This window comes from Neovison vison, chromosome 5 (genome assembly GCF_020171115.1).
Source record: "Neovison vison isolate M4711 chromosome 5, ASM_NN_V1, whole genome shotgun sequence".
Classification (NCBI taxonomy): Eukaryota; Metazoa; Chordata; class Mammalia; order Carnivora; family Mustelidae; genus Neogale; species Neogale vison.
In genome coordinates, this window is record NC_058095.1 from 6,602,092 (window position 1) to 6,627,393 (window position 25,302).

The following is a 25,302-nucleotide window of genomic DNA, read 5'->3' on the forward strand; positions in this document are numbered from 1 at the left end:
GGGGGGGTGGGAAGCAGGCTCCCCGCTGAGCAGGGCCCGATGTGGGGCTCGACCCTAGGACCCTGAGATCATGACCTGAGCCAAAGGCAGAGGCTTTAACCCACTGAGCCACCCAGGCGCCCCTGACAGATGATTTATTACACGGCTGTCATCGCTCTCATCAGGAAGCCACCCCCCCGCGCTGTGCCCCCAATACACCAACACCCCTCCGTTGCTCTTGGTCTCTCTTCTCACAGTTTTTCCTGAGTGGTCAACTCTGGTCTGAGTAATGACGAAGCAGTTTCCCCTTCATTTGGGATGTGAGTAGAAATGGCCTTTATTGTCCTAGAATTCTTTCTCTGACACTCATGGAAAATTCTATGCAGACCTGCTCCTGACCTAATCCTTGGGATTAGCCAGCAGCTCATGAGGCTGATAATCTGACAAGTGAAGGGCATGTTCAACCCTCTTGCTCAGACCAGTCCTATACCGTGAGAGCATCTCTGCTTCTGTGCACAGGAAGACAACTGGGCCAATGGACCTTCTGCAGGTGCCCTTGATCTTGAATTCAGCTCATTGAGCGTCAGGTGTCACAGACTCTTGTCAACCCAAGCTCCCTGCTTCTTCTTCTAACCCATCACCTCTCTGTTCACCTGCTTGCACACATTCACCCACAGATGCCAACTTCATTCTTTCCTTAGTAAACAGTTACTGGGGGGTGCCTGGGTAGTTCACTGAGTTAAAGCCTCTGCCTTTGGCTCAGGTCATGATCCCAGGGTCCTGGGATAGCCCCACATCAGGTTCTCTGCTCAGCGGGGAGCCTGCTTCCCTTCCTCTCTCTCTGCCTACCTGTGATCTATGTCAGTCAAATAAATAAATAAAGTATTTTTTAAAAATAAACAGTTAAGGTGTCTGATTGGTACGTGGCCACCATCCTTACAATTTGTTCTTTTTTAGGATTTTATTTATTTATTTGAGGGGGGGGTATGAGCAGGGGTGGGACAGAGGGAGAGAGTGAGAGAGTCGCACACAGTTTCTGCAGAGTCTTCTTTCCTCTCCTGAGCATGGAGACCAACATGGGGATCCATCTCACAACCATGAGAGCATGACCTGAACTGAGACCAAGAGTTGGACGCTCAACTGACTGAGCCACCCAGGTACCCCCACTACGATTTGTTCTAATACGTTGCTACAAGACCCTGGCTGTTGCAGCTTGCGTAAGGCAGCTGAGGCTGACCCAGTTACCCCATCACTCTGCAATCAACCAATGTGCCTGCCGGACTCTCCCGGCAGAGAGGGACTAGCTATGCTCCTTCTTACAATTTATTAAAATGAAGTTCACAGAGTCTTATAGACTTGTTTAACAGTTACTATAAAAAGGAGGGAAGGAAGGGAAGAAAAGGATAGAGGGAGGAAGGGAGAAATTCATACATCTGGAGAACAGGTTTTGGTTCAAGACCTCTATCCAGCGCACCAGAGAACTCTCTCAGCAATCCTGAAAGTAGACCCTGCCATTCCCATTTCCACTTTCCCTCCCAGACACATGGAACCAAGGATCTGCCTTTGGCTTGGGTGTTAGGATGTGCTATGGGTTCATTTGCCCCAGGTGGCCCACATTTGCACGGGAGGCAAAGGGGAGTCAGAGGGACAAATTCAAAGTTGCTAGAAATTAGCCAGTGAAAAACTGAAGAATTGCTAACAAAGAGCTCTCCACAACGAGAATCCAGGTCAGGGGTGTCTGGAAAGCGTCTCAGAGACCACAAAAGTACTGAGGAGGGGTGGGGGTAAGGGAGTGGTGAGGGCCTTTATAAAGAACTTGCTCCTGAGCCTAGTAAGGGAGCGAGCGCTGGAGGAGCACTAGGACATCCTTGATTACGGATGGCCTTGAGGGCCAGCCCCAGCCCCCGCCCCTAGAGCTGGTAAGCGCAGATCTGAGACTTAACACCTGTTCTGTCGGACCCAATGCGCCACGCTAACTACAGGTGGGCCAACCGCCCTTCCCTCTGACATGCTGAAGTCAGGCTGGGAAAACCCAGGACCTGGGAAGAGGCAATTGGATTCAAAATAAGGGAACTCAATGTTGGGGAGGAATTGAGTTTTCTGCACAATGACACCCAAAGGGTGGCTGGGTAGGGGAACTGCCAAGCCAAGTAGGGGTCTTCCTCTCCCTTCCCAATTTCAGGCCCTTGCCCTTCGCAGCTGCATTGACCTGGAAAATACAGAATTCCTTCTGCACAGGCCTGCCTGCCCCAGCAAAGGCGAGGTGACCTTGGAATCCAGGATGTGTGATTCCAGATGTGGCCACAGGGTGGAGACACACAGTAGCCCGTTCCCTCTGTGTCTCTCTGGGCTGAGTTGCATCAAGGGGTTTATCCAAAGCAGACTTGCTGGGTGGCAAGGTTTAAAAACAAACCAACATAGTCTTGAAATCATTTTCTAAACCCTGATAAGAAGCCCTGGGTCATCCTTCAAAAGGACTCGGGCTAATTTAGAAATACCTTCCACCTCCTTGGGCCAGCTGTAAATATACTGATGTTTAACCCAACGTGGGTTTTTGGTTGGTTTTTTGTTGTTGTTGTTTTAAAAGATTTTATTTATTTATCAGAGAGAGAGCGCGCGCACGCACGCACAAGCAGGCAGAGGTGGAGAGAGAAGCAGGCTCCCTGCCAAGCAAGGAGCCGGATGCGGGACTCGATCCCAGGACCCTAGAATCATGACCTGAGCTGAAGGCAGTGGCTTAACCAACTGAGCCACCCAGGAATCCCTAACCCAATGTTATTTAATCCTGAAAATATTTATCATGTTGGCAGTCTGTGAAGGCTAATCTGAACTACAAAGCAAGGCGAGGCACAAGTGGGGAAGGACGTCATCTGACACCAGGGGACACACAGAAGGACAGCCCCCGAGTATTCCAGTCTTACTCCATTGGAAGTCATGTAAGTAACCTATTCACAGAAGCTTCTGGGGGAAAAATTGTATTTATACAGATAAACATAAAAATGTGTTTATACAGATTAAGAAAACAAATGTGGCAAAATGTTTTTAAAAATATGTGAATCTGAGGGGCACCTGGGTGGCTCAGTGGGTTAAACCTCTGCCTTCAGCTCAGGTCATGATCTCAGGGTCCTGGGATCCAGCCCTATGTCGGACTCTCTGCTCAGCAGGGAGCCTGTTTTCCTCTCTCTCTCTGCCTCCCTCTCTGCCTACTTGTGATCTCTGTCAAATAAATAAATAAAATTAAAAAAAATAAATGAATCTGAAATAAAATCTTTAAAAGGCAGGGGGCAGCGTGGGATGGGGAGCCTGGGTGATTCAGTCAGTTAAGCATCTGCCTTTGGCTCAGGTCGTGATCTCATGTAATCATGGTGTTAAATTATCAGTGAGAGATTTTACTTTCTCTCTTATTTCTTTATTTATTTTTTTTAACTTTCTCTTACTTGTAATAAGCCTTAGACTTACAGCCCCCTTCACGGAGGCTAGCACATTTCATGAGCTAGGACCCACCTGTGGCCAGTGGCTGTCTCGAGTTGCACAGTGCAGGTCTTTGTGCCGGTGATCTGGGCAACTTGGAGTCAGGGCTCAGCCCCACACCTGGCCACCATCCTCCTTCTCCCCAATTCCCTGTCCAGGCCACCCTTGTCCGGTTTGAGGCTGGAAAGTTCTCTCATGCTCCTTACCTTTCACTCGACATCTCTGGTCTGGGCACATTTCTTCTTCCAGCAAATCCTTGAAGGTTTTGGAACTACAGAGGCAAGCAGCCTTTATCCTCTGCTTTCCAGCTGTGCGGTGCCAGCCCCAAGGCTACGAAAGCAGCAGGCTTAGTGGAATGAATGGAGCAGAAGAAAAAGCAAGAGCAAAAGAAATGCATCGGGTACCGTTTCATAACTACTTTCCCTCCACATAGTATTTTTTCTTTAATTCTGTTTTGTACGTGTGTGTGTGTGTGTGTGTGTGTGTGTGTTGTGGTGGGGAGGGGAAAGCAGTGGATAGCTCCCTAGTAAAAGAAAGGTTTCCACCCCCCCAACCCCTCCATGCCAGCAGGAAGTGACAGTTCTGAGTTCGAGGATTCTTCTTTTCAGGTTAAGCCTCTGACCCTTCAGTATCTTCAGCATCACTGGATTAGCAGAGGTCAGTGGAGGGCATGAAGGTTTGACTCAGAGGACTGGGGAGTGAAGGCCAACAGGGGGCAGACTGTAGACTCTCAGTGGGTAGGGGCATTATTTTGTATCAGCTGCCTTCATTACTACTGTATTATGTGATCTAAGCAGGCATGCTTCTATGTCATTGTAACTTCACCACAAATATATGGAGAATTATCAGGTTATTTCCCCATCTACAAACAAGAAAACTGAAGGTCGGGGACAGATAGATAGATAGATCTCATATGTATATGAGATATACATGTATCATATATTCATATATATGATTGATAAATAGATAACAGATAGCTGTATAGATAGGAAGGTACATAGAATACAGATACATGCCATACAGATGTACACTATTATTAAATATCTCAGGGAAGAAACATAAGAAATATTAACATTATCTCTGGATGACTGGAGATAGGAATAATAAAGACGCTGAATTTCACTGTCCCTTCTCCTATAAATTTTGAGTTCTAAGTCATGTAATACATTGCCTAATTTCTAATAAATAAAATTAAACATATGAAATCAAATAAAATGTTGGTTGTGGCATTTCCTGATCAATCACCCCAGAACAAATCTTTGTTCAGGGAAGAGTCACCATGTTGCCACTCTTCATGATGTGATTATAAGATGCACATCCCCCAGAGGCCCTGGAAGAAGGCTATAAAAGAACTTTTAAGAAGTCTGACTTGACAGAGATTGTCTTTCCCAATGCCTTGGGTATTCAGAGCTTCCTGAAAGGGAGCTGGACAAATTCGTGTAGATTAAAGCAACAAGACTTCTGGTGGGGGGAAGCTGGAGAGCCAGCACACTCCCTTGTGCTGTCCGAACTTCTCTGGAAAATTGGGATGGTCCTAACTGAGACCATTAATATCACTGAGAAAGTGACATTAAGGACTCCCCAGGGGTAGCCACCATGACAGGTGATCTACACTGGGAAATTGATCCCCCACCATGCCTTAGAGGTTCATGGGGCAGGAGTGTGGAGGCAGTGTGCGGTTATAACAGAAATACCCTCTTGATCTAGCCCCCACTGCCACTCCAGCTGGTTTTATTGACATGGTTGTTGTTCTTACCAAAGCTAGCGTTAATTACACTTACTCATACTTTAGAACTTGGCATCTTACAGAGGATTTCTTCCTAATTGGTGGAAATTCAGAATAAATAAAGATTTTAAATCCTCTGCATTTGAAGAGAAAGAGTCCTTCAAATAACCCCCTAGGTCTTAGATCCTATCTTCTACCACGTCCCTTTGTTTTAAACCATGTTCAGATTTATTTCTCAGACAGCATAAAGTTGGATCAGTAGTGACAGAAAGAATATTTAACAATCACACACATCAATGCAACTAACAACAGACCATTAAAATATATGAAGCTAAACTGACAGAACTGAAGGGAGAAACAGAGAGTTCTATGATAATAGTTGAAGACGTCAATGACCCACTCTCAGTAATGAATGTAAAACAAGACAGGAGATAAACGAAATGAAGACTTGAACAACAAAGTAAGTCAACGAGATCTAACAGATGAACGCAGAACACTCTACCCAACAACAGCACATGCTCTAGTACATGGGGGAATTTTCTAGAGTCAACCATATGTGAGGTCACAACTACATCTCAGTAGATTTTTAAAAATAGAGAGCATACAAAATACTTTCTTTGACCATAACAGGATGACGTTAGAAATAATTAACAGAGGTAAAATCAGAAAATTCACAAATTGATAGAAACTCAACAACATACTCTTACACAACCACGAATCAAAGAAGGAATTAGAAAATACTCAAAGATGAATGACAACAAGAATGCTACATACCTAACATGGGATGAACAAAAGCAGTGCTAAGGGAGAGATTTGTAGCTGTAAAGGCTCACGTTAAAAATTGAGAAAGACCTCAAATAAACAGCCTAACTTTACAATTTAGGGAATTAAAAAAAAAAGAACACAATAAACCAAAAGCTACCAGAAAAAAGGAAATAATGAGGATTAGAGCACAGATAAACAAGATAGAGAATAGGGGGAAAAAAAATAGAGAAAACCAATGAAACCAAAACTTGTTTCTTCAAAAGATCAACAAAACTAACAAAACTTGGGGCACCTGGGTGGCTCAGTGGGTTAAAGCCTCTGCCTTCGGCTCAGGTCATGATCTCAGGGTCCTGGGATCGAGCCCCACATTGGGCTCTCTGCTCAGCAGAGAGCCTGCTTCTCCACCCCCCCACTCTCACTGCCTCTCTGCCTACTTGTGATCTCTGTCTGTCAAATAAATTAATTAAATTAAAAAAAAAAACTGACAAAACTTGACCTAGATGGGGGCTAAACAAACAAAAAGAAAGAAAGAAAACTGAAATTACCAAAATCAGGAATGAAAGTGAGAGCATTACTATGACTCCGTAGGATCAGATTGATTTATGAGAAACTGCTGTAAACAGCTGTACACCAACAAAGTGGGTAAGGGTGAAATGGGCAAATTCCTAGACACTAGCAAGACTGAATCAAGAAAAAGAAAGTTTTGGGGGCTCTTGGGTGGCTCATTGAAGTATTTGACTCTTAATTTCGGCTCAGGTCCTGAACTCGGGTTTGTGAGACCAAGTCCCACATTGGCCTCTGCACTCAGCAGAGAGTCTGCTTGCAATTCTCTCTCTCCCTTCCCCTCTGCCCCTACCCCCACTCACATGTTCTCTCTCTTTCTCAGAAGAACAAGAAGAAGAAGAAGAAGAAGAGAAAGGGGAAGGGAGAGAGGGGAGGGGAGGGGGGGAGGGGAGAAGTCTGAACAGACTGATAACAAATAAGGAGACTGAATCAGTAACCAAAAATACCCTGATGAGAAAAGCTTATAAGCAGATGGCTTCCCAGATTAATTATATCAAACATTTAAAGAAAAATGAATACCAATCCTTCCTATACTCTTCCAAACCTCACAGAAAGAAGCAACATTTCCAGATTCCTTGTATGAGGCCAGTAGCATCATCCTGATACAAAAACCAAACCTATCACTGCAAGAAAAGAAAACTAATCCCCTATTCCTTATGAACATTGATGCAAAAAAATCCTCAACAAAATACTAATCAACTGAATTCAGCGAAATAGCAAAAGGATCACACACTATGATCAAGTGGGATTTATTCCTGGGATGCAAACATGTTCCGGTGGAAAAAATTGATCAATGAAACACACTACATTAATAGAATGAAGAAGGAAAAAAATGGTCATTTCAGTTGATGCAGGAAAAGTATTTGGCAAAATCCCAACACTCTTTCATGGTCAAAAACACCCAACAAACTAGAAAAAGAAGCAAACTACCTCAACATAATAAAAGCCATGTATGAAAAATCCACATCGTGCTCAAATGTGAAAGACTAAGGCCTTTTCCTCTAAGGTCAGGAATGAGGCAAGGATACTCACTTGTGCTTTTTCTATTGAACATAGCTTTCGAAGTTCTGACAGAGTAATTAGGCAAGAAAAATAAATAAAATTCATCCAGATTGTAAAGGAAGAAGTAAAATTATCTCTGTTTGAAAATGATATGGTCTTACATGTAGAAAAACCTAAATATTCCACCAAAAAAAAAGCTAGAACGAATAAATGAATTCAGCAAAGTAGCAAGATACAAAGCCAACACACAAAAATCAGTTGCATTTCCATACATTAACAATGAACAATCTGGAAAGGAATTTATGAAAACAATTCCACTGACAATAAAATTTTTTAAATAAGGTAAAATACTTAGGAATTAATTTAATCAAGGAGATATAAGATTTGTGTCATGAAAAGTACAAAACATTGCCAAGAGAAATTAGACACAAATAAATGAAAAGATAGCCCATATACATGGATTGGAAGGCTTAATATTGTTAAGATGTCAATCCTACTCAAAGTGATCTACTGATTCAATATAATGCCTATCAAAATCCCAGAGATATTTTTTTGCAGAAATAGAAAAACCCATCCTAAAATTTATACAGAATCTTGTGGGATCTCATGGGAATAGTAAAAACAATATTGAAAAAGAAGAACTGGAGGACCCACATTTCTGGTTTCAAAACTTACTACAAAGCCACAGTAATTAAAAGACAGTGGTGCTGGGGCAACTGGGTGGCTCAGTCATTTAAGCATCAGACCTTTGGTTTCCACTCAGGTCATGATCTCAGAGTCCTAGGATTGAGTCCTGTGTTGGACTCCCTACTCAGCAAGGAGTCTGCTTGAGATTTTCTCTCTCTCTCTCCTTCCCTCTGTCCCTACCCTCTGCACACACACACACTCTCTCTCTCTCTTTTTAAAATAAACAAATAAATCTTAAAAAAAAAAAACACACAGTGATGCTGACATGAAGTCAGGCATAGAAATGAATGGAGTAAAATAGAGTCTGGAAATAAACCCTCATATGTGTGGCCAAATGATTGTCAACAAAGGGGTCAAGGCCATTCAATGGGGAAAGGACAGTCTTTTCAATAAACGATGCTGGAAAAACAGGATGTCCGCATGCAAAAGAATTAAGTTGGTCCCTTACCTAACAGCATATACAAAAACAAACTCAAAATAGATCAAAGACCTAAATATAGGATGTGAACCTATAAAACTCATAGAAGGAAACAGGACAAAAGCTTCACAACATTGTATTCAGCAATGATTTTTTGGATCTGACCCAAAAGGAACAAGCAACAAAAGAAAAAATGGATGGGGCATCAAGAAAATTAAAGTTTTGTGCATCAAGAGTGACTGGGTGGCTCAGTCTGTTGAGCATCTGTCTTCAGCTCAGGTCATAATCCCAGTGTCCTGGGATTCAGTCCCGTGTTGGGCTCCCTGATCAGTGGGGAGCCTAATTCTCCCTCTCCCCCTCTTGCTCTCACTCCCCCTCTCTCTCTCAGATAAATAAATGAAATCTTTTTTTTTAAATTAAGTTTTGTGCATCAAAGATGCTATCAACAGAGTTAAAAGGCTGCCTACAGAATGAGATAAAATATTTTTAAATTATATATCTGACAAGGGATTAATATCCATATTATATAGACAACTAAAATTCAACAACAACAAGAAAACTCAGTTCAAAACTGGACAGAGGACTTGAACAGACATGTTTTCAAAGAAGACACACAGCTGGACACTAAGCACATGAAAAGATGCTTGCCAAAATTACAATGATATACCACATCTGTTAGGAGGGCTACTGTCAAAAAAAAACAAACAAAAAACATAAAACAAGTGTTGGGGAGCACATGGGGAGATTGGAAGCCTTGTGCCCTGCTGGTGGGAATGGAAAATGGTACAGCTGTTGTTGAAAACAGGATGGTAATTCCTCAAAAGCTTAAAAATAGATTTATCTAATGATTCAGCAACTCCACTTCTGGGTATATATTTAGAAGTCAGGCTTTTGAAATCAGGGTTTGAAAGAGACATTTACACACCATGTTCATGGCAACATATTCACAGTAGCTAAAACACAAACACCAACCAAGTGTCCATCGGTGGATGAAAGGATGAGCATAGTGGGATAGATCCTCAAAATGGAATACTATTCAGCCTTCAAAAGGGAAGAGCGTTCTTTAACATAGGATCGCAGGCACATAGCAGGCATGGCTTAAATAATTTTTTTCTTCTCTCTGAAGTTATTTTAAACTGTATTGATATCTCTTAATATTAAAAATAAAGTTTATCTAAGAGTCCAGAGCAACGTGCCACTGGTTCTGGAACCACGGGCAAGTCTCTGCTCTCTGGGCCACAGGGTCCTTGTCCATGACACAAGGGAGACTCCATCTTCAGGGCCTTTGTATTCTGATCCCTCTTCCAGTTCTCCCCATGCCGCAGTGATTCCAGACATTTCCATGGAGCTGTAATTTATAAACTTTGTAGGTACCCTCCTATGAGGGTCAAGTCTTTTCCTGGAGCCACATGGGATTGAGCTCCTGTCCTCCACACACTGCGGGAAGGAAGCAGAAAAGAGAGGAAGGATGTGACAAGAGCCTGTGGGATGGAGGGTTCCCTACAGGTCCCCACTGGACTCCCACTCCCACTCATCCTCAACAAAGCCAACCAAGCTGATGGCACCCAGCTGCCTGCCTTATTGGTGACTGTCGAGGGGAGCAGCCTGAGGCAGACATCAGTGAGGGCTGAGGGCCCTGGCCCTGGTATTCTGTGGCCCACAGAGACCTCCACATGATGGGGCTGGTGACACAGGATTATGTCTTCTTAATCACACTGTACTGTGTCTCCTCGTCCAAGGTCCTCTGGGAGCGAATGCTGTTGGCCTCAGAACCCCCACTCTGGAAGTCAAACACCACGGTCGAGTAGTGAGGCTCTTCCTTGGGAGCCTTCTGCAGAGAGAGAGACGGGTAGCTCAGAGAGAGAAGCATGGACCCCCAGCTCAGGATGGAGACAGGGGATACTCAAGGGGGAGGGGACTTATGGCAGGGGGCCTTCATTGGGGAGAGGGGTTCAGACTTCTTCACTGTCCTTTCCACACCCCTGCTTCACCCCACCTGTGAAAACACAGCACACAGTTGCAGGCATCAGACCCAGACATGGACATGGGGCTTGGCGGGGCGGGGGTGGGGGGCTGCCTGGGATCTACCTTGAGATCATTAATCCCCAATTAGAAAAACAAGGAACTCTTGTTCTCCCCAAACTCTTTCACTAGCAGGTGGGTCTTGACCCTGGGGTTGTGGGGTGGGGGGGACCTCTTCCATGTTTCACTTTGCAGTCTCTGTGCCTAAGGGTTGACCGACGGGGGGGGGGGTCATTGATTCAAAACCTGAAAAGCAGAGTTGATACCAAAGAGATGATGGTACCCCAAACAGCAGGAAATCTCAGGCTTGCACATCGGTGTGTGGTACACAGTAGGTGCTTAATAAATGCTATGCTTTGCTGACTATTGACTATCATTGACCTCTCCCAGCTACAATGACACCAAGCTCTGGCCGAATCGACACTTGCCCTGCATTGTGTGTGGCCCTGTGCTGGAGAGATCACCAAGCCAGCCCCTCTCATTCCCCTCTCCGCCTGCTGCCACCCCCCAGAACGGTACCCCTAGCGGAGCCCAGGAACCCCGTGCGGGAACCAGGCCCTGACACTCACCACTGTGCTGTATTCCACCTCTGGCTGCTTCGGGTGCATGGGCTCTTCCCGAAGGGGCCACATCTGCAGCTCCAGATTCGCATAGTGGGGTTCTCCTTGCTGAGATGGGGGGAGGTTTAGTGGGTTTCCACAGAGCCCCTCCATGGTCCAGCCCAGAGGGGTCTCCGTTCCTGCCTGTGTGCAGATATCTCCCCCTTCCCCCGATGGCCCTGGATGCCCCAGCCTCCCTACTCCAGCCCCTACTCTGGTCATCTCCGGGCAGTATTGGAATGCCCCCCAGGTCAGCATCAAAGGACCCTCCCCCATTCCACTTTGTATGGGGGCTAGGGGTGGGGACAGATTGGCCAGGGCTCAAGACAAGACCCAGTGACCAGATCTCCCAGGGATCACTCTCCCTGCTCTGGGCGAGCACCCCACTCCATCCCCTGATGATGCATTCAGACCTCCAGGGGCCAGTGGGATAGCTCACGCCCCCAACATCCTCTGTTCTCCCCGCCAGCCACTGCCGTACACCCCCAGCCTGTCTTACCTGACTGGGGGACCGCAGTTGCTTTGGATTCTCGCCAGCTAAAGAGACAGGAGAAGAGTTAGAAGTTTGAATCCCAGAATGAAGCAGGAAAGGGACTCCCTATGATCCCGTTCCCTAGAGAATCTGGCCCTAGGGACTTGTTGCTTCCGATCTGCCACAGGGTAGGAGTTCAAGGCTTTGCTGAGAGGGCGAATTTGTGAAGAAGAAAAAGGAGAATGGAAGGCGTGAAGAACGGAGCCAGCAGGAAGGCGCTCTGGCTTGGGAAGAGTGGCCAAACCAAAGCTAGTTCTCGAAACAGCCCCTCAAAGATGGTTCCCCGGCGGAAGAAGACAGGAAAGGGACACCCCTTTAGGAGGACCCATTGGCAGGATGAAATGGTCCTGGAGATCTCTTTCACCAAAACGTGAATATACTTAACATCACCGAACTGTGAACTTGAGAATGAAGGTGGCTCAGGGGCACACGACCTCGGGCTCCTGGGACCCACAACGTTGCTCTGCAGGAATCCTGTCTTGGAGTCAGGCTCTGTGTGCCCCTGGCCTTGCCCCCTGGAGCCCCAAGGAGCAGGTTGGGTCCTCCCAGGGGATGCACACGTGACCGGGAATGCCTTTGGTGTAGCTGCAGGGACATTGCTGGGGAAGGAATGTGGCCGGGAGCCCCCTGGAACACTGAAGGCGGAGTCCTGTCTAACCCGGTCGCAACGGTGTCACCCAGAGCCCGGCACAGGGCCTGGTGTCACAGCGGGTGCTCGGGACAGTGGTGCTGGGTGTGTGAGGGAGGGAGGGAGGGCATAAGCGAGGGCACGGCAAGCAGGCTGGGGGGAAGAACCGTCAGCGGGTGTGATGGAGCAGGCATCAGGCTCTGGGACAGGGGAGGGGACGGTGAAGGGACAAAGGGATGGGGAGGGAACAGAGAGGGGACGGGGAGGGGATAGGGAGGGGACGGGAGCTGAGACTGGCAGGGATGGGGAGGGAGAGTCAGGATATTCGAACAGAAGGCTTTTCTCCTGTTACAGAGGATCAGTGAAGCAAGGTGTAATCCCCCCCACCCACAAACACACTGTCCAACTCTGCAGTAAGAGACTTCTAGAACATTCCAGGGCAGGGAAAATGAACAATAGGTTAAGTGCAAAAAAAAAAAAGTTTAAAAGAGGGATTATGGTATGAAGCAAACCGTAAGTGAGAAATCATATCTACATAAATAAGCACTGAAAACAGCAGCTGGGAGTTGAGGGGGCCTGTGTGGCTCAGTCACTTGCGTGTCTGACTCTAGATTTTGGCTCAGGTCATGGTCTCAGGGTCGTGGGTTCGAGTCCCACCAAGGGCTCAACAGGGAGTCGCTTGAGGACTCTCTCCCTCTCCCTCTGCCCCTCCCCGGACACATGCCTGAGCACATGCTCTCTCTCGCTCTCGTTAATTAATTAATTTAATTTACTTTTAAAAAGAGAGAAAAGCAGCGAGAAGGACACACCTCAAACGCCAGTGGTTGGCTCTCTCTGAGCGGTGGGAGTTTTCTTTCTTATTTATTATGGGGAATTTATTTCCTTCTTTGTGCTTTTACTTATCTTTTGAATGTTCTAGAACCATCTCGTATCCCTTTTTTTTTAGAAGAGAGGCTCTCTAGGTGAAAGGGCAGAGAGGTCTGTAGCAATTGGGGCTGGGAAAATCCCCCGCACCCTGGGGAGGCCCACATCACATGGGCCCAAATGAGGGGAAGGGCCCTCAAAAGTGATATGAGAGAAGCAGATGGGGAAGAGGAAGTGGTTTTCCTTCCCTACGTCAGGCACACACATGCTGGGCTGACTTCTCTTCTGAAGGCCTGACCCCCACCGTGGGGAGGGGCAGTGGGAGTCCGGGAGATAAGAGCTCAGGGTGGCCATGCACCAGCTTCCAGAACACTGCCTCCTCCCCTAAGGCTGGACATAGATCCCCCTGAGAACCAGCTGCTAGAGTCAGAAAGTTCTAGAACAAGAAGGAAATGTAAGGCTCCACACTCCAATGCAGGCAGAAATCTGAGCTCCTTTGGGTGACAGCTGGGTCTCCAGCCAGCAACAAGAAGGTCCCATCTATTTTATTTATTTATTTGACAGAGATACACAGCGAGAGAGAGAGAGAGCACAAGCAGGGGGAGCAGCAGGCAGAGGGAGAAGCAGGCTCCCTGCCGGGCAGGGAGCCCGATGTGGGGCTCGATCCCAAGACCCCAGGATCATGACCTGAGCCAAAGGCAGATGGTTAACAACTGAGCCACCCAGACGCCCCTCTGTTCTCTCTTTTAATTTGAGCCCAGAGGAGAGCAAGTAGGCCCCAGGATGTCCACAGCATCTGGGGTGCCCTTGTGGTGGGAGATATTTAACAATACGTTAATTTAACAAATATGACCGTGTGCCTTCTTGGGTTCCTCCCTGGTCTTGAGGAGTAGCCCAGGCTGACAGGGAGACAGGCAAGGAAGCAGGTGGGGACAATCAGCAAGGAAAAGGGCCGAATGGTGTATGCAGAGGGGTGCAGCCAGGAAGGGCCCCCCAGTTGCTTTGGGGGGACAGGAGAAGGAGCCAGAGGGAAAGAAGTCCAAGGGCCCTGAAGCCCTCCAGGAGAGGGCCAGTGAGAGAAGGCAGAGCAGACACCCCAGGGGCCCAGAGCAAACGCAGAAGGGGAGAATGAAGGTATAGCTCCCCCAGATCCTAGGAGGTTGGGAGCAGCAGCTGTCCTGAGTATGACAATGGGCGGGGGTGAGTGGGACTGTCAGTGGAGAGACCTGAACTTTTGAGGGTGTGGGCGGTCATGAAAGGGCTTTATTTTTGCTTTTTTTAAGATTTTATTTTATTTGACAGAGAGAGAGATCACAGGTAGATCAGCAGGTAGGCAGAGAGGCAGACAGAGAGAGAGGAGGAAGCAGGTTCCCCGCTGAGCAGAGAGCCCGATGTGGGGCTCGATCCCAGGACCCTGAGACCACGACCCAAGCCAAAGGCAGAGGCTTAACCCACTGAGCCACCCAGGAGCCCCCATGGAAGGGTTTTAAACAGAAGAAGGTGATGGCTTCACAGACTCCCTTCTAGGGACCCCCCTCCCACATAGCAGTGATGCCCCCTCTGGGGTCTGGCCTTGAGGGCCAGCCAGGATGTGTGGATTGAGGGTACGCATGTGATGCCCATTCTGGAGAACTAGGACACAGAGCCTCGAAAACGAGAGGGTGTGCCGGCCCACCCCCCAGTTGGCTGGGGACTGACTCACATTTGAGCCTTCTGCGAACCATGCTCCAGGCCAGCAGCGAGCTGCCCCCCAGCAGAAGCAGCAGAAGTGCCAACAAGGAGAGGAGAACTTGGAGCCTAGAGGGGGACACAGGGCAGTGTTGAGCAGGTGGGAGCTTGCCGTGCCCCCCTCATTTGCAATAGATGATAAGATCACATTTCAAAAAAAGAGTTAGTGTGTATAGTCTCCTTTCTGCACACATGCAGTATACTTAAGAACCTTCCAGAGGCTCTTTCCCAGATACAAGAAAATAGAAATGTACATTATTTTCCTTCTTCATACACACAAAGGAGGCATAAGTCAGCACTGTATTTGTACTTGGCAGTACATGGGGGACATACATCTCTCCATATCCGTGCATAAAGACAACCCCCACTCTTTTTCACAGCTGCATACTATTCCACGGCATGCATACTACTCCAGACCATCATTTATTTAATTCTTCCCTCTTACTTGGCATTTCCCCCAGTCTCCTGCAACTGCAAACATGATTCCAAAAATCCATCTTGCACTTCTGCCATTTCTTTCTTTCTTTTTCTTTTTTCAGGAGTTATTTATTTATTTAGAGAGAGCAAGAGACTCTCCGGCAGACTCTTTGCTGAGCGTGGGGCCGGACACAGAGCTCGATCCCACAACTCCGAGATCATGACCTGAGCCTGAATCAAGAGTCGGACGCTTCTCTGACTGAGCCACCCAGGTGCCCGGTAGCTCTGCCGTTTCTGCCCGTGAACAAGCCGCAGCAGATGGGAAGCTGACGTTGGGTCCTTCACGTTACCAGACCCCTCTTTTATGTCTAGTTTGCATTCACGATGTTCTAGTCTTTCCCTCAAAGATGCACCTCGGCCACCACACTCCAGATTGCACAAAATCCAAGCTGCACAAAGCCTAGCTCAGCCCTGTGTGTGTATCTGCAGTCAGTTCTGGAAGTGGTGTGTTCAGGGCTTGCATTTCACCTTGCCTGATGTCAAGACTGTCCCTCGGGTTGACAGGAGGCCCGTGGGAGGTATTCAGGGGGTCATATAATAAGGAATCTGAATGAGGGTGCCTGGGGGGGCTGTCGGTAGAGCACGAGATTCTTGACAGCAGGGTCATGAGTTTGAGCCCCCACGTTGGTGTAGAAATGATTAAAAAAAAAAAAATCTGGATGGACTTTGCCCCTGGCTCCTGGAAGGAAGGCTCTAAATCCTTGGGATTTCCCTAATAGTGTGCATGCCTTTGCTATTGGGCCCCTTGGATCAGACTTGAGTTCATGCTAAGAGATGAGGTCAGGGTTGGGGCTGGTCATCAGAAGGCCTAACCCCATGATTATACAGACTTGGGGGCTCTGAGTCAGCCTGAAATCCAGGGAGCAGAGCGGGGCTGGAATTGAGATCAACCATGTGGCCAATGACTCAACCAATCACGCCTATGTAAAGGAACCCCAGGAAGAGTTGTGGGCAGCAAAGCTTGGAGGAGCTGCCTGGTTGGGGAGCAAATCGATGTCCCAGGAGGGCGACGTGCCCCAACTCCCCTGGGAGTCATCAGGGAAGCTCTGGGCTCAGGACCGACCTCGCCCTGTGTGCCTCTTCTTTGGCAGGTCCCGGCCTTTATCCTTTATGATAAAACCATATTTGTAAGTCTAGCGCTTTCTTGGATTCTCTGAGCTATCTAGTCAATCATCAAACCAAGGGGGGTCATGGGAACCCCCAAATTTATAACCAGTTAACCAGAAACCTGATGGCCCGGGGATCCCCAAAGCGCTCTGGCCTCCAAAGTCAGGCAGTCTTATGGGGCTAAGCCCCCCCGCCTGCGGGGTCTGTGCAAACTCCAGGGGTCAGTGCCAGAGCTGAATCCCAGGACAGTAGGTGGTGGCGGGATAAGGAGTCCGAAAACCTCAGAAATGGTTTACATCTGCGCGTGTTTTCCCGGAGAGAGTCTATAAATGTGGGATTCTCATGACCCCAAAAGGTCAAGAATCGCAGGTTTGGAAGGAAAAACTCAAGACTCTGGGTCACAGGGGCTGAAGCCCAGCCTGCCTCTCATAGCTACGTGATCCGTGATCCGGGGAATCGCTTAACCTCTCTAAGCACCGCCCCCCACCCCACCCCCCGCACTGTCTGCTCCTGGGGACCACGGAGCTGCGCTGGCCCAGGGCTCCAGTGGGATGAGAACCGGCACACAGGCAAGTAGCAGGTGCCTGGTTGGATCGTCAGCCCTCGCTGGATTCCTCTCTTTTCAGCCCCGCGGTGGCCTCTCCCTGGCCTGGAGCAATTCCTGAGAGGAGAGCCCACCTCCGGGACAGGGGACAGGGGATGGGGCACCTTACCCCGGGCCCTGGCTCGGCGGGAACTCCTCCTGGCTGCTTGCACTGCGGGTGGCTCCCACGGCGGTCGGGGCCGCGGAGGAGGGCGGGGACGGCGTGGTCGTAATTTTAGCTGTGGTTGTTGACATTTGGGTTACAGTGATGCTGGCACGTGGGGCAGGCGTTGTTGCTGGCGTGGAAACACAAATCAAACCCAGGATAGCTCTCTCGGACTCTCCCTCTGCTTGCCAAGGCCTTTTTGGTTTGATTTCACACAAAATGCTCACTCGGGCTGGAAGCAGGACGGAGGACCCCAGGAGCCAAAGTCTCCCCAGGGCTCTCCTGAGCCAAGTGAGCATTTCCAAACGGGACACGGGCACTGCTGGCCCCCAGTCATCCTGATTCCATCCTGAGAAGGAGGGTCATGACTTCGGGAGAGCCCCAGGTCATTCCTGCACTCGAGCCTTGTCCCCGTCCTGTCATAGACACAGGCCGTCTGCCTAGGACCTCTGGGTAACCTGCAAATCTGACCCTCCCGGCTGGAGCTCCTGCTGCTTCCAGCACCTTCCCCGCCGGGTGGGCGTCTGCTTCTCCCCTCGGCTCCCACCTCCCCGAAGCGGGCTCTCTGCGTCCGCAGGGCTGGCACCAGCGCCCTCCCTCTCTCCCTTGCACACCTTGCCTTCTCGAGACTGAGCAGAGGGGCCAGCTCCTCCAGGAAGCCTCCCTGACTCTCTTTCTCTCTCCTACTACTACCTGTCCTACACACGCGTGTGCACGTGTGGTGCATGTACACACACACACACACACACACACACATGCTCATAGTTTGCTCCAAGCCTCTGACCTGATTCCTGCCTCAGCCATTCCAACCTGAGACCCTTCAGGCAGCCCTGGTGCTGCTGTTGGGGGAGGGGTGTGCACAGCTCACCTGGGGTCACAGAGAGCACAACTCGGAAGGTGTGGTCAAGCAAATATCCTGGGAGCCCTAATGAATCGATCCCGCACCGGTATGTCCCGGCATCATCCTCTGTGAGGCTCTCCAAGGTCACTGTGAAGGTGAGGTTTGCAGGATGGTCCCTGATGGACACATGGCCCTTCCTCACTTCTCTGTCTGCCCCTTCGGTCTTTACCATACTCCACACACATGGGCGCTTGCACCAGTATTTGGGAGTCCCTCTGAATTTCTCCTCGTACTGACACTCCACGCTCACGGATCCTCCCACGGTGCCCGTCACGGAGGTGGGGCCATGCAGAGACCAACAACCTGGAAAACACAGCCGAGGATGACCCTTCACCAGAGGAGCCTGGGTTGGGGCACCCCTGGAGTCACCCCCCAAAGTTGCCCCATCTCACATTGGTCACCCCTCCTCTTCTTTTCTGTCATGCTCAAAGTGTGTGTGTGTATGTGTGTGTGTGTGTGTGTTGATCACAGCAGCCCCTTCCTCCACACTCCAGCCTCCTTTCTGGCTGCTCAGGGTCATGAAATCTTATCCCAGCAAACCCCAGCTGAACAAGTGAATCCTCCAAATGAGGAAGTCAGGAGAGGAACACAGACATATACTCCCTACCCAGGAGGAAAGAAAGAGTAAGGTCAGCGTAGAAATTAGTGAATTAAGAAACAGAAGAATGGTCAAATGAGCATATACATTGGAAAACTGATTTTTCATATGGGAGAGACAAACATTCTGGGAGTGGCCAAATCAAGAAAACACAGGAGACACACACACACAACTCATAAGAAAAATAGCCAGGGTTATTTGTAAGCCTCTACCACTAAGTCTGTAAACTTATATGAAACTGATGTTTTTCTATATTTAGAAAAATATACATTACTGATATTGGCCCAGAATATTTATCTTTTTAATGCAGACCTGTGAATATGGGTGTTAGCAAGGAGACTTTTCCTGGTGATAAGTCTGTAAGGTGCCATGTATATCAAAATATCACACTGGGGCACCTGGGTGACTCAATGGGTTAAAGCCTCTGCCTTTGGATCAGGTCATGGTCTCAGGGTCCTGGGATCGAGCCCTACATCGGGCTCTCTGCTCAGCAGGGAGCCTGCTTCCTCCTCTCTCTGTCTGCCTACCTCTCTGCCTACTTGTGATCTCTCTGTCAAATAAACAAAATAAAATCTTTTTAAAAAAAAACAAAAAAATCACATTATACATGATAAATATACACAATTTTTATTTGGTACTTAAAACTCAATAAAGCTGGGAGGAAATGGAAAAAAAAAAGTTCTTTGTCTTCCCCCAAACCAAAAAAGAGTAAAACCCAGACAGTTTTGTAAATTAGTTCTCTCAAACCTTCAAGGAACAAACAATTCCAATTGCATTTACACATTTGTAGAGAATATAGAAGCAGGAAAACCTCCCTAATTCCCTTCATGAAGGTAGCATGATACACTGAGACTAAAAATCTGGCTCAAATTTCTTAATATAATTCACTGTCTTAATAGTCCAAAGACGAAAAAAATAATCATCTTCACAGATAATGAAAAAGCTTCCTACACCCATTGCTACAGTTTGTTAAGAGACACAAGTGGACGCCTTCTTCAGGCTTCATGGGAACCACTGGGCAGCTGCCCTCAGCAGGGACAAGGCGGAGATGGTCGCTGCCACCTCCGTCCTGGGTATCATTCGGCCGCACGAGTCTGTGGCCAATGAGAGAAACAAACGAGACAAATAGATATCCAGAAGGAACCACAGACTCCCCCTGCAGACAGATCCCATGAAACACAAGGACACCCCAGAGGGTAAGGGACAGACTAGCCATGCTGGGGTGACCGCTTCCAAATTACTATACAAAAGGAAGAGCGTTCCCATGGACAACTAGTTAGCAGATAGAGTCAGAGAAAACATACCATTTATCATCAAAACAACCAAAATGATTTGAGTATCCCGGGGATAGACCCGACGAGGTTGTGCCCGCCTGTGTGCGGCGAGCTCCTGACGGACACAGAAGCCAGACCCCCAGAAGCAGGGAGCCCTCTGCTCCCTGGAGAAGCTCCCCTCCGTCCCCTCCCCACAGCTTCTCTGCCCCCCCACTTCGTCCCCACCGCCTTCCCCTCTGCTCTGTCCGCATCTCCCTGCCATGGGAGAGCCAGATCCCTCGAGCTACCCTGGCTACACGCCTCCGTGTCCCTGACACCGTGGCCAGCCCCTGCCAGTCCCCAGCCCTCCCACACCCTGCACCAGACACACCCCCTCCCCATGGCGGGCTCAGTGGCCACTCTCCTACCCACGCCGCTGTCACCTGCTCTCGCCTCCTTCTCCTGTAATAATTCATCCAAAACTTCCCACAAAGCCCCTCTGGGCACCCCGCTGTGGCTCAGGGAAGGTGAGGCGAATGGCCTGAGCCGCGTCTGGCTCCTCCAGGGTGCAGTCCTTCCATCTGTCCACGTCCGTGCTGGACAGACTGCACCCTGCTCCGAGGTCGGAACTGCCGCTGCCTCCCCAGCAGCCCTGCTCCCCAAGCCCCCCTCCCCGGGGCAGGCTCAGTCTGGGCAGCCCCTTACCTGGGACCCAGAGAAGCAGCAGAGCCCAGGACAGCCACGGGACCCGGCCCCGCCGGCTCATCTCTCTGGCACAGACGTCACCTGCAACACTGCTAGGCGTCTTCAGGCCCCTTCGAGGAGGAGGGTCTAGTCGTCAAGCCTCCCACTTCTGCTTTTCCTTGTCCCTGCAGCTTCCTGGTTTAGTACCTTTAGGCTCTGCTCCTAGAGCTGTCAGAAAATGAAGGACACCGCGGGAACAAAGGCTCCATGGACGATGGTAAGCTGAGACCCCCCCAAAACCCACGCACCCTCCTACCCATCCCACCTGTGTCCCAGATGCCACACGCACTTCCAGTGCCAGGACCCCCGCTCCCCTACAGGGCCGCGGGCCGGTGCCCCGCCCCCCCCATCACACCCCAAGACCACAAGGCCTGGTTTCCTTCCTCTGGGCCCAGTAATTCCTCTGGTTTCCTTGTGGTCAGGGTGAGCACCCAGTGGGGCGGGGCCAGGGCCAGCATCCTCCTCCAGCCCTGGGGGCACCCACAGTGAGGCCGCCCCAGGGAGCTCCCCTTCTAGTAGCTCCCAGCTCAAGAACCAGACCTCCTAAGCTGGCATCGTGACTTCAGAGTCCCTGAATGTTTCTTACTCTTGGAAACGTGTCCTCAGGCTGTGACCTTCCTTCCTCTGCAGCCCCTAGTGGTCCCAGCTCAGGGTTGGGCACAGAGTGGGGACTTAGCAAGCTTACAAGGACCCCCGTGCCCTGATCCACCGAAAGTTCAGATTCTAAATATGCCATACACACACACACACACACATACACACACACACATGCATGCACATCTCCCATGACAAGTGCTCAGCTTGCACAGAACAGCCACATGAGCAGAGGAAACCAACCCTAACGTGTGACATGTCATCTGGGTGCTTGTGGTTACCCCAAGTGTTGCCTGGAGGGAGCCCTGCACTAGCTCTGAAGTCCCAAGAATGTCCTTTCTCCGCTTCTTAAAGGATTTTCACTTTCCTCCTCCCTTCTGGCCACAGGAGCACCTTCCCTGGGAAGGCGCAAGGGAACCCAGAAGACTTGCCCATTCTCCTCTGGAAGATTCCAAGCACAGAGTTAGGTAGGCATCGGAAGAATTTCTAAGACAGTACAGTCATCGTTTAATCAAAGCTCACAGAGATCCAAGATCAAGATCTTGAGTGGAACAGGAGACTGTGGGAGAGGGGTCATACTTGGTAGTTTGCTTGGTCTAGTAATTATAAAGTTTCCCCAGAAGTGCATATTTTCCAGTTCAACCACCCAAAGGCACTGCTGTGGTCTTGAATGTCAAGGTTTAAAGGGGGGCGCACCAGACTGAGAAGCAGGAGGCTAGGATCTCCTGTGGCTTGTCCACTTGGCACTGGTACAACCGTGGGTAAATTCTGTGGCTCCTTCAAGGTGTCAACAATCACAGCCAATCTGGGGAAATAAACAGTATAATAATCATAAAAATACTCAAAGGTGAGGTAACAATGACACCTGGAAATACATCTTTACTCTAAAAAAGGCAATAGGGGGGCACCTGGTTGGCTCAGTGAGTTAAGAGTCTGACTCTTGATCTGGGCTCAGATCTCAGGGTTGTGAGTTTAAGCCCCACACTGGGCTCCATGCTGGGTGAGAAGCCTAATTAATAAATATAAAAAATAAGTAACAAACAAAATAATTTTTTTTAAAGATTTTATGTATTTATTTGACAGACAGAGATCACAAGTAGGCAGAGAAGCAGGCAGAAAGAGAGGAAGGGAAGCAGGCTCCCGGCCAAGCAGAGAGCCCGACGTGGGGCTTGATCCCAGGACCCTGGGATCATGACCTGAGCCAAAGGCAGAGGCTTTAACCCACTGGGCCACCCAGGCGCCCCCAAAATTTTTTAAAATTAAAAAAAGAAAGAAAGAAAAACAATAGGAAAATAAGATTCGATAGGGAGTGTGGGCTTCACAAGTAATCTGTAGGGGGAGGTTTCTCTTCGGAACCCAAGGAAACACCTGGACTCCTGGAGGGGGAAGGGCAGGGGACTTGATCCTGCTGGCCCCATCCTGTCCACAAACACCGAGGAAGAAACGAAATGAGACAAATTGCCCCGTGATGGGGCATCTGAGTGGCACAGTCGGTTAAGCATCCGACCTCAGGTCATGACCTCAGGATCGAGATCGAGCCCGGCGTCGGGTTCCGTGCTCTGCGTGGGGTCGCCTTGAGACTCTCTCTCCCTCTCCCTCTGCCCTACCACCTGCTCTCTCTCTCTCTCTCTCTCTCTCTCTCAAATAAACAAGTAAATTTTTTTTTAATTGCCCCATGCTGCCAGAAGGTTAGGGAAGTGACACTTTCTCCCTACTTCGTAACAACTACTAGTGGGCATGATTTAGGGGAAGAAGAAGCCTGAGAACCATAGGCCTAGGGATCATCGGCTTTGGAGCTCCTTCCCAGGGTGGACACACGTGCTCGGAGGCCAGCTGGGACAGGGGTGGACAGTGCTGCATGGGGGCTCCTTGGGTAGACCCAGTCGCAACAGCAGGTGCTGCCTGGAGTCCTGAGAACAGTAGGTGCCTCAGAAAAGATCGGGGAGGGGGGTAGCTGTGGGGCCATTCAGCAGAACTTCCCTTTCCAAGGTGGCACAATCTCAGAGCTGCCCTCTCTCCTGGGCAGTCGATGGCTCCCCATCACTCTGCCTTTTCCTTTCTAGAGATCTAGGCCCCTCCCCCACTGTGGGTGTCCCTCAGGTGTGGCCAAAAGCCAAGAGGTTGGGCACTGAGGGCTGACCAGCAGGAAGTGGCCGCATGACCGGCTGGCCGGGGAAGGTTGCTGACCGTTGGGTGAGTCCGTAATGAAGCAGGAGGGGGGAACCAGCACCTGCGCCAGATGCTTTGTTTCCAGGCGGCTGATATCTTCGGGATCCCTGGAGGTAAAAAGAATAATCGTGAATGAGAAGCAGTGGGGGAAGGGCAGCTGGGAAGGAGGACAGAGCCCCGGAAGTGTCTGGTTTCCCAGTCTGGCCCAGCCTGCCTCTCTGTGGGACTGCCCGCATCCCACCCACCTGCCCATGTCAAGGGAACCTACTCCAATACGGTCAGACCTTCTAGGGGCCCAGGCAAGCGTAACCAACCCACATTCCAGTGCATTGCATAGTCCCAGGGACACAGTCTACAACCAGCGGGGTCATGGTCTATAACACACTCTCCGGCTTGGCCCCGGGCATGCTGTGTTCTAGACTGAGACGACACTGTGGGTGAGCAGATGGGGGCAGGACCGGCCAGAGGCCTGAGAGCACTCTCTGTCCCCCAGAGGGCTCCCGAGGCTTCCTGTGCACAGAGCCGCAGCTCCATGGGCCCTGCCCCCCTCACAGGTGTCCGCATCCCAGGGGCAGCTTCTGGCCAGTGCTGACCTCCCGCGTCTCCTGAATCACAGCTGAGAACCTGGGAGGTGGGTGAGGGGAGCCAGTCCTGGAGGCCCCGTGACTGGGACGTGGGGTCAGCGCAGCAGGGAGGTCCGGCCTTTGTGGCCTGGCCCTGAGCGGCCTTCCAGCAGCAGGTGCGGCCCCAATGAGTCATCAGTGCTTCCTTCTGTGAAATGGGAGCAGCGCTGCCGGTCCTGCCCCTCCCCCCGAGGGAGGCTCCCCAGGACCGCAGAGACGCGAATGCACCTGCCGGTGCCCGGGCTGCTGTTTATTGAACTCACGCCCTGACATGTGCTCTCCTCTGCCCCCACACTCAGAGAGATGAGATGACTTACTTGCAAGGACCCCACTTTCGTCCACCCTACCACACCTCTCCAGTGAGTGACTGCTCAGGGCAGGGAGAGAGTGGGTTCTAGAAGACAGTGGAGGGCACCAAACTGCTGTCCCAGAAGTGCGATGGGGAAGGGGATGTTGGGCAATTGCGACCGACAAATGGATGGACTTGCCCGGGAGCCTTCGTTCCCCTGCCTCCCCATCACCACCTTCTGCTTCCTTCTCCTCCCTCACCCAAGGGCCCCCCCCACGGGCCTCTTTCTCTGTAGAATGATACCAGACAAACAGAACACAGTCCTTGGGCTTTCGCCCCTGTCCTGACAGGCGGTGAGGTCGAACCAGCAAATGGTCAGTTCAAACACTTCTAATATTGGCTTCAGGAAACACAGTTGAGCTTGACTTTGTGAGTTTGTGACACTCTGGGAATGACCCCACCTCAGGAAGGTCAGCAGCTTCCTCAAACACACACACACACACCCCATAACCTCCTTGACCCCACTGCTTATCTGTCCCACGACCTATAGCAGTCTTCCCACAGACATTTCCAGAAGCTGGCAGAATGCATTTGTTTCTTTCTCTCTTTTCTTTTCTTTTTTTTTTTTCTGGTAGGCAGCAAAACCAAGTTTACTGAAAGTAGGAAGCTCCAGAAGAGGGAGGGGACCCAAGAGGGTTGTCCAAAGTATGTGTTTCAAAGCCAAGAACTCAGGCAAGCCAAGAGTTCATAGGACTTCACGGTAGGTGAGTGCTCGCTTATAGATGTGTCCATGTCTCCCTCCCTGTTCCAAGA

The 25,302-nt window shown here is 49.8% G+C and overlaps 1 protein-coding gene across 3 annotated transcripts; it reads right to left on the minus strand.

Annotated features, from left to right (window-relative positions):
* Positions 1-9,425: 9,425 nt before the first annotated feature.
* Positions 9,426-21,121, minus strand: LOC122907546 (CMRF35-like molecule 8). Of its 3 annotated transcripts, none has more exons than XM_044250354.1 (9): positions 21,080-21,121; positions 20,776-20,982; positions 18,187-18,522; positions 17,283-17,391; positions 14,960-15,054; positions 11,733-11,770; positions 11,204-11,302; positions 10,280-10,443; positions 9,426-10,049 (listed from the first exon to the last, which is right to left on the minus strand). In XM_044250354.1, exons 2-8 carry the CDS (start codon positions 20,834-20,836, stop codon positions 10,309-10,311), a joined length of 873 nt encoding a protein of 290 aa, XP_044106289.1. In that variant the 5' UTR covers positions 20,837-20,982; positions 21,080-21,121; the 3' UTR covers positions 9,426-10,049; positions 10,280-10,308. The 3 variants fall into 3 exon arrangements, with proteins under 3 accessions (XP_044106289.1, XP_044106288.1, XP_044106287.1); XM_044250353.1 differs by having other exon boundaries at positions 10,280-10,440; positions 17,283-17,448; XM_044250352.1 differs by having other exon boundaries at positions 17,283-17,448.
* Positions 21,122-25,302: the final 4,181 nt, after the last annotated feature.

Coding starts and splice junctions, on each gene's coding strand:
- LOC122907546 (XM_044250352.1), bottom strand. CDS start 20,836: ATGAGCCGGCGGGGCCGGGTCCCGTGGCTGTCCTGGGCTCTGCTGCTT. Junction 18,523..20,775: donor GCTGCTTCTCTGGGTCCCAG/GTAAGGGGCTGC, acceptor TGTGTTTTCCAG/GTTGTTGGTCTCTGCATGGC. Junction 10,444..11,203: donor AGGTGGAATACAGCACAGTG/GTGAGTGTCAGG, acceptor CTCTCTCTGCAG/AAGGCTCCCAAGGAAGAGCC.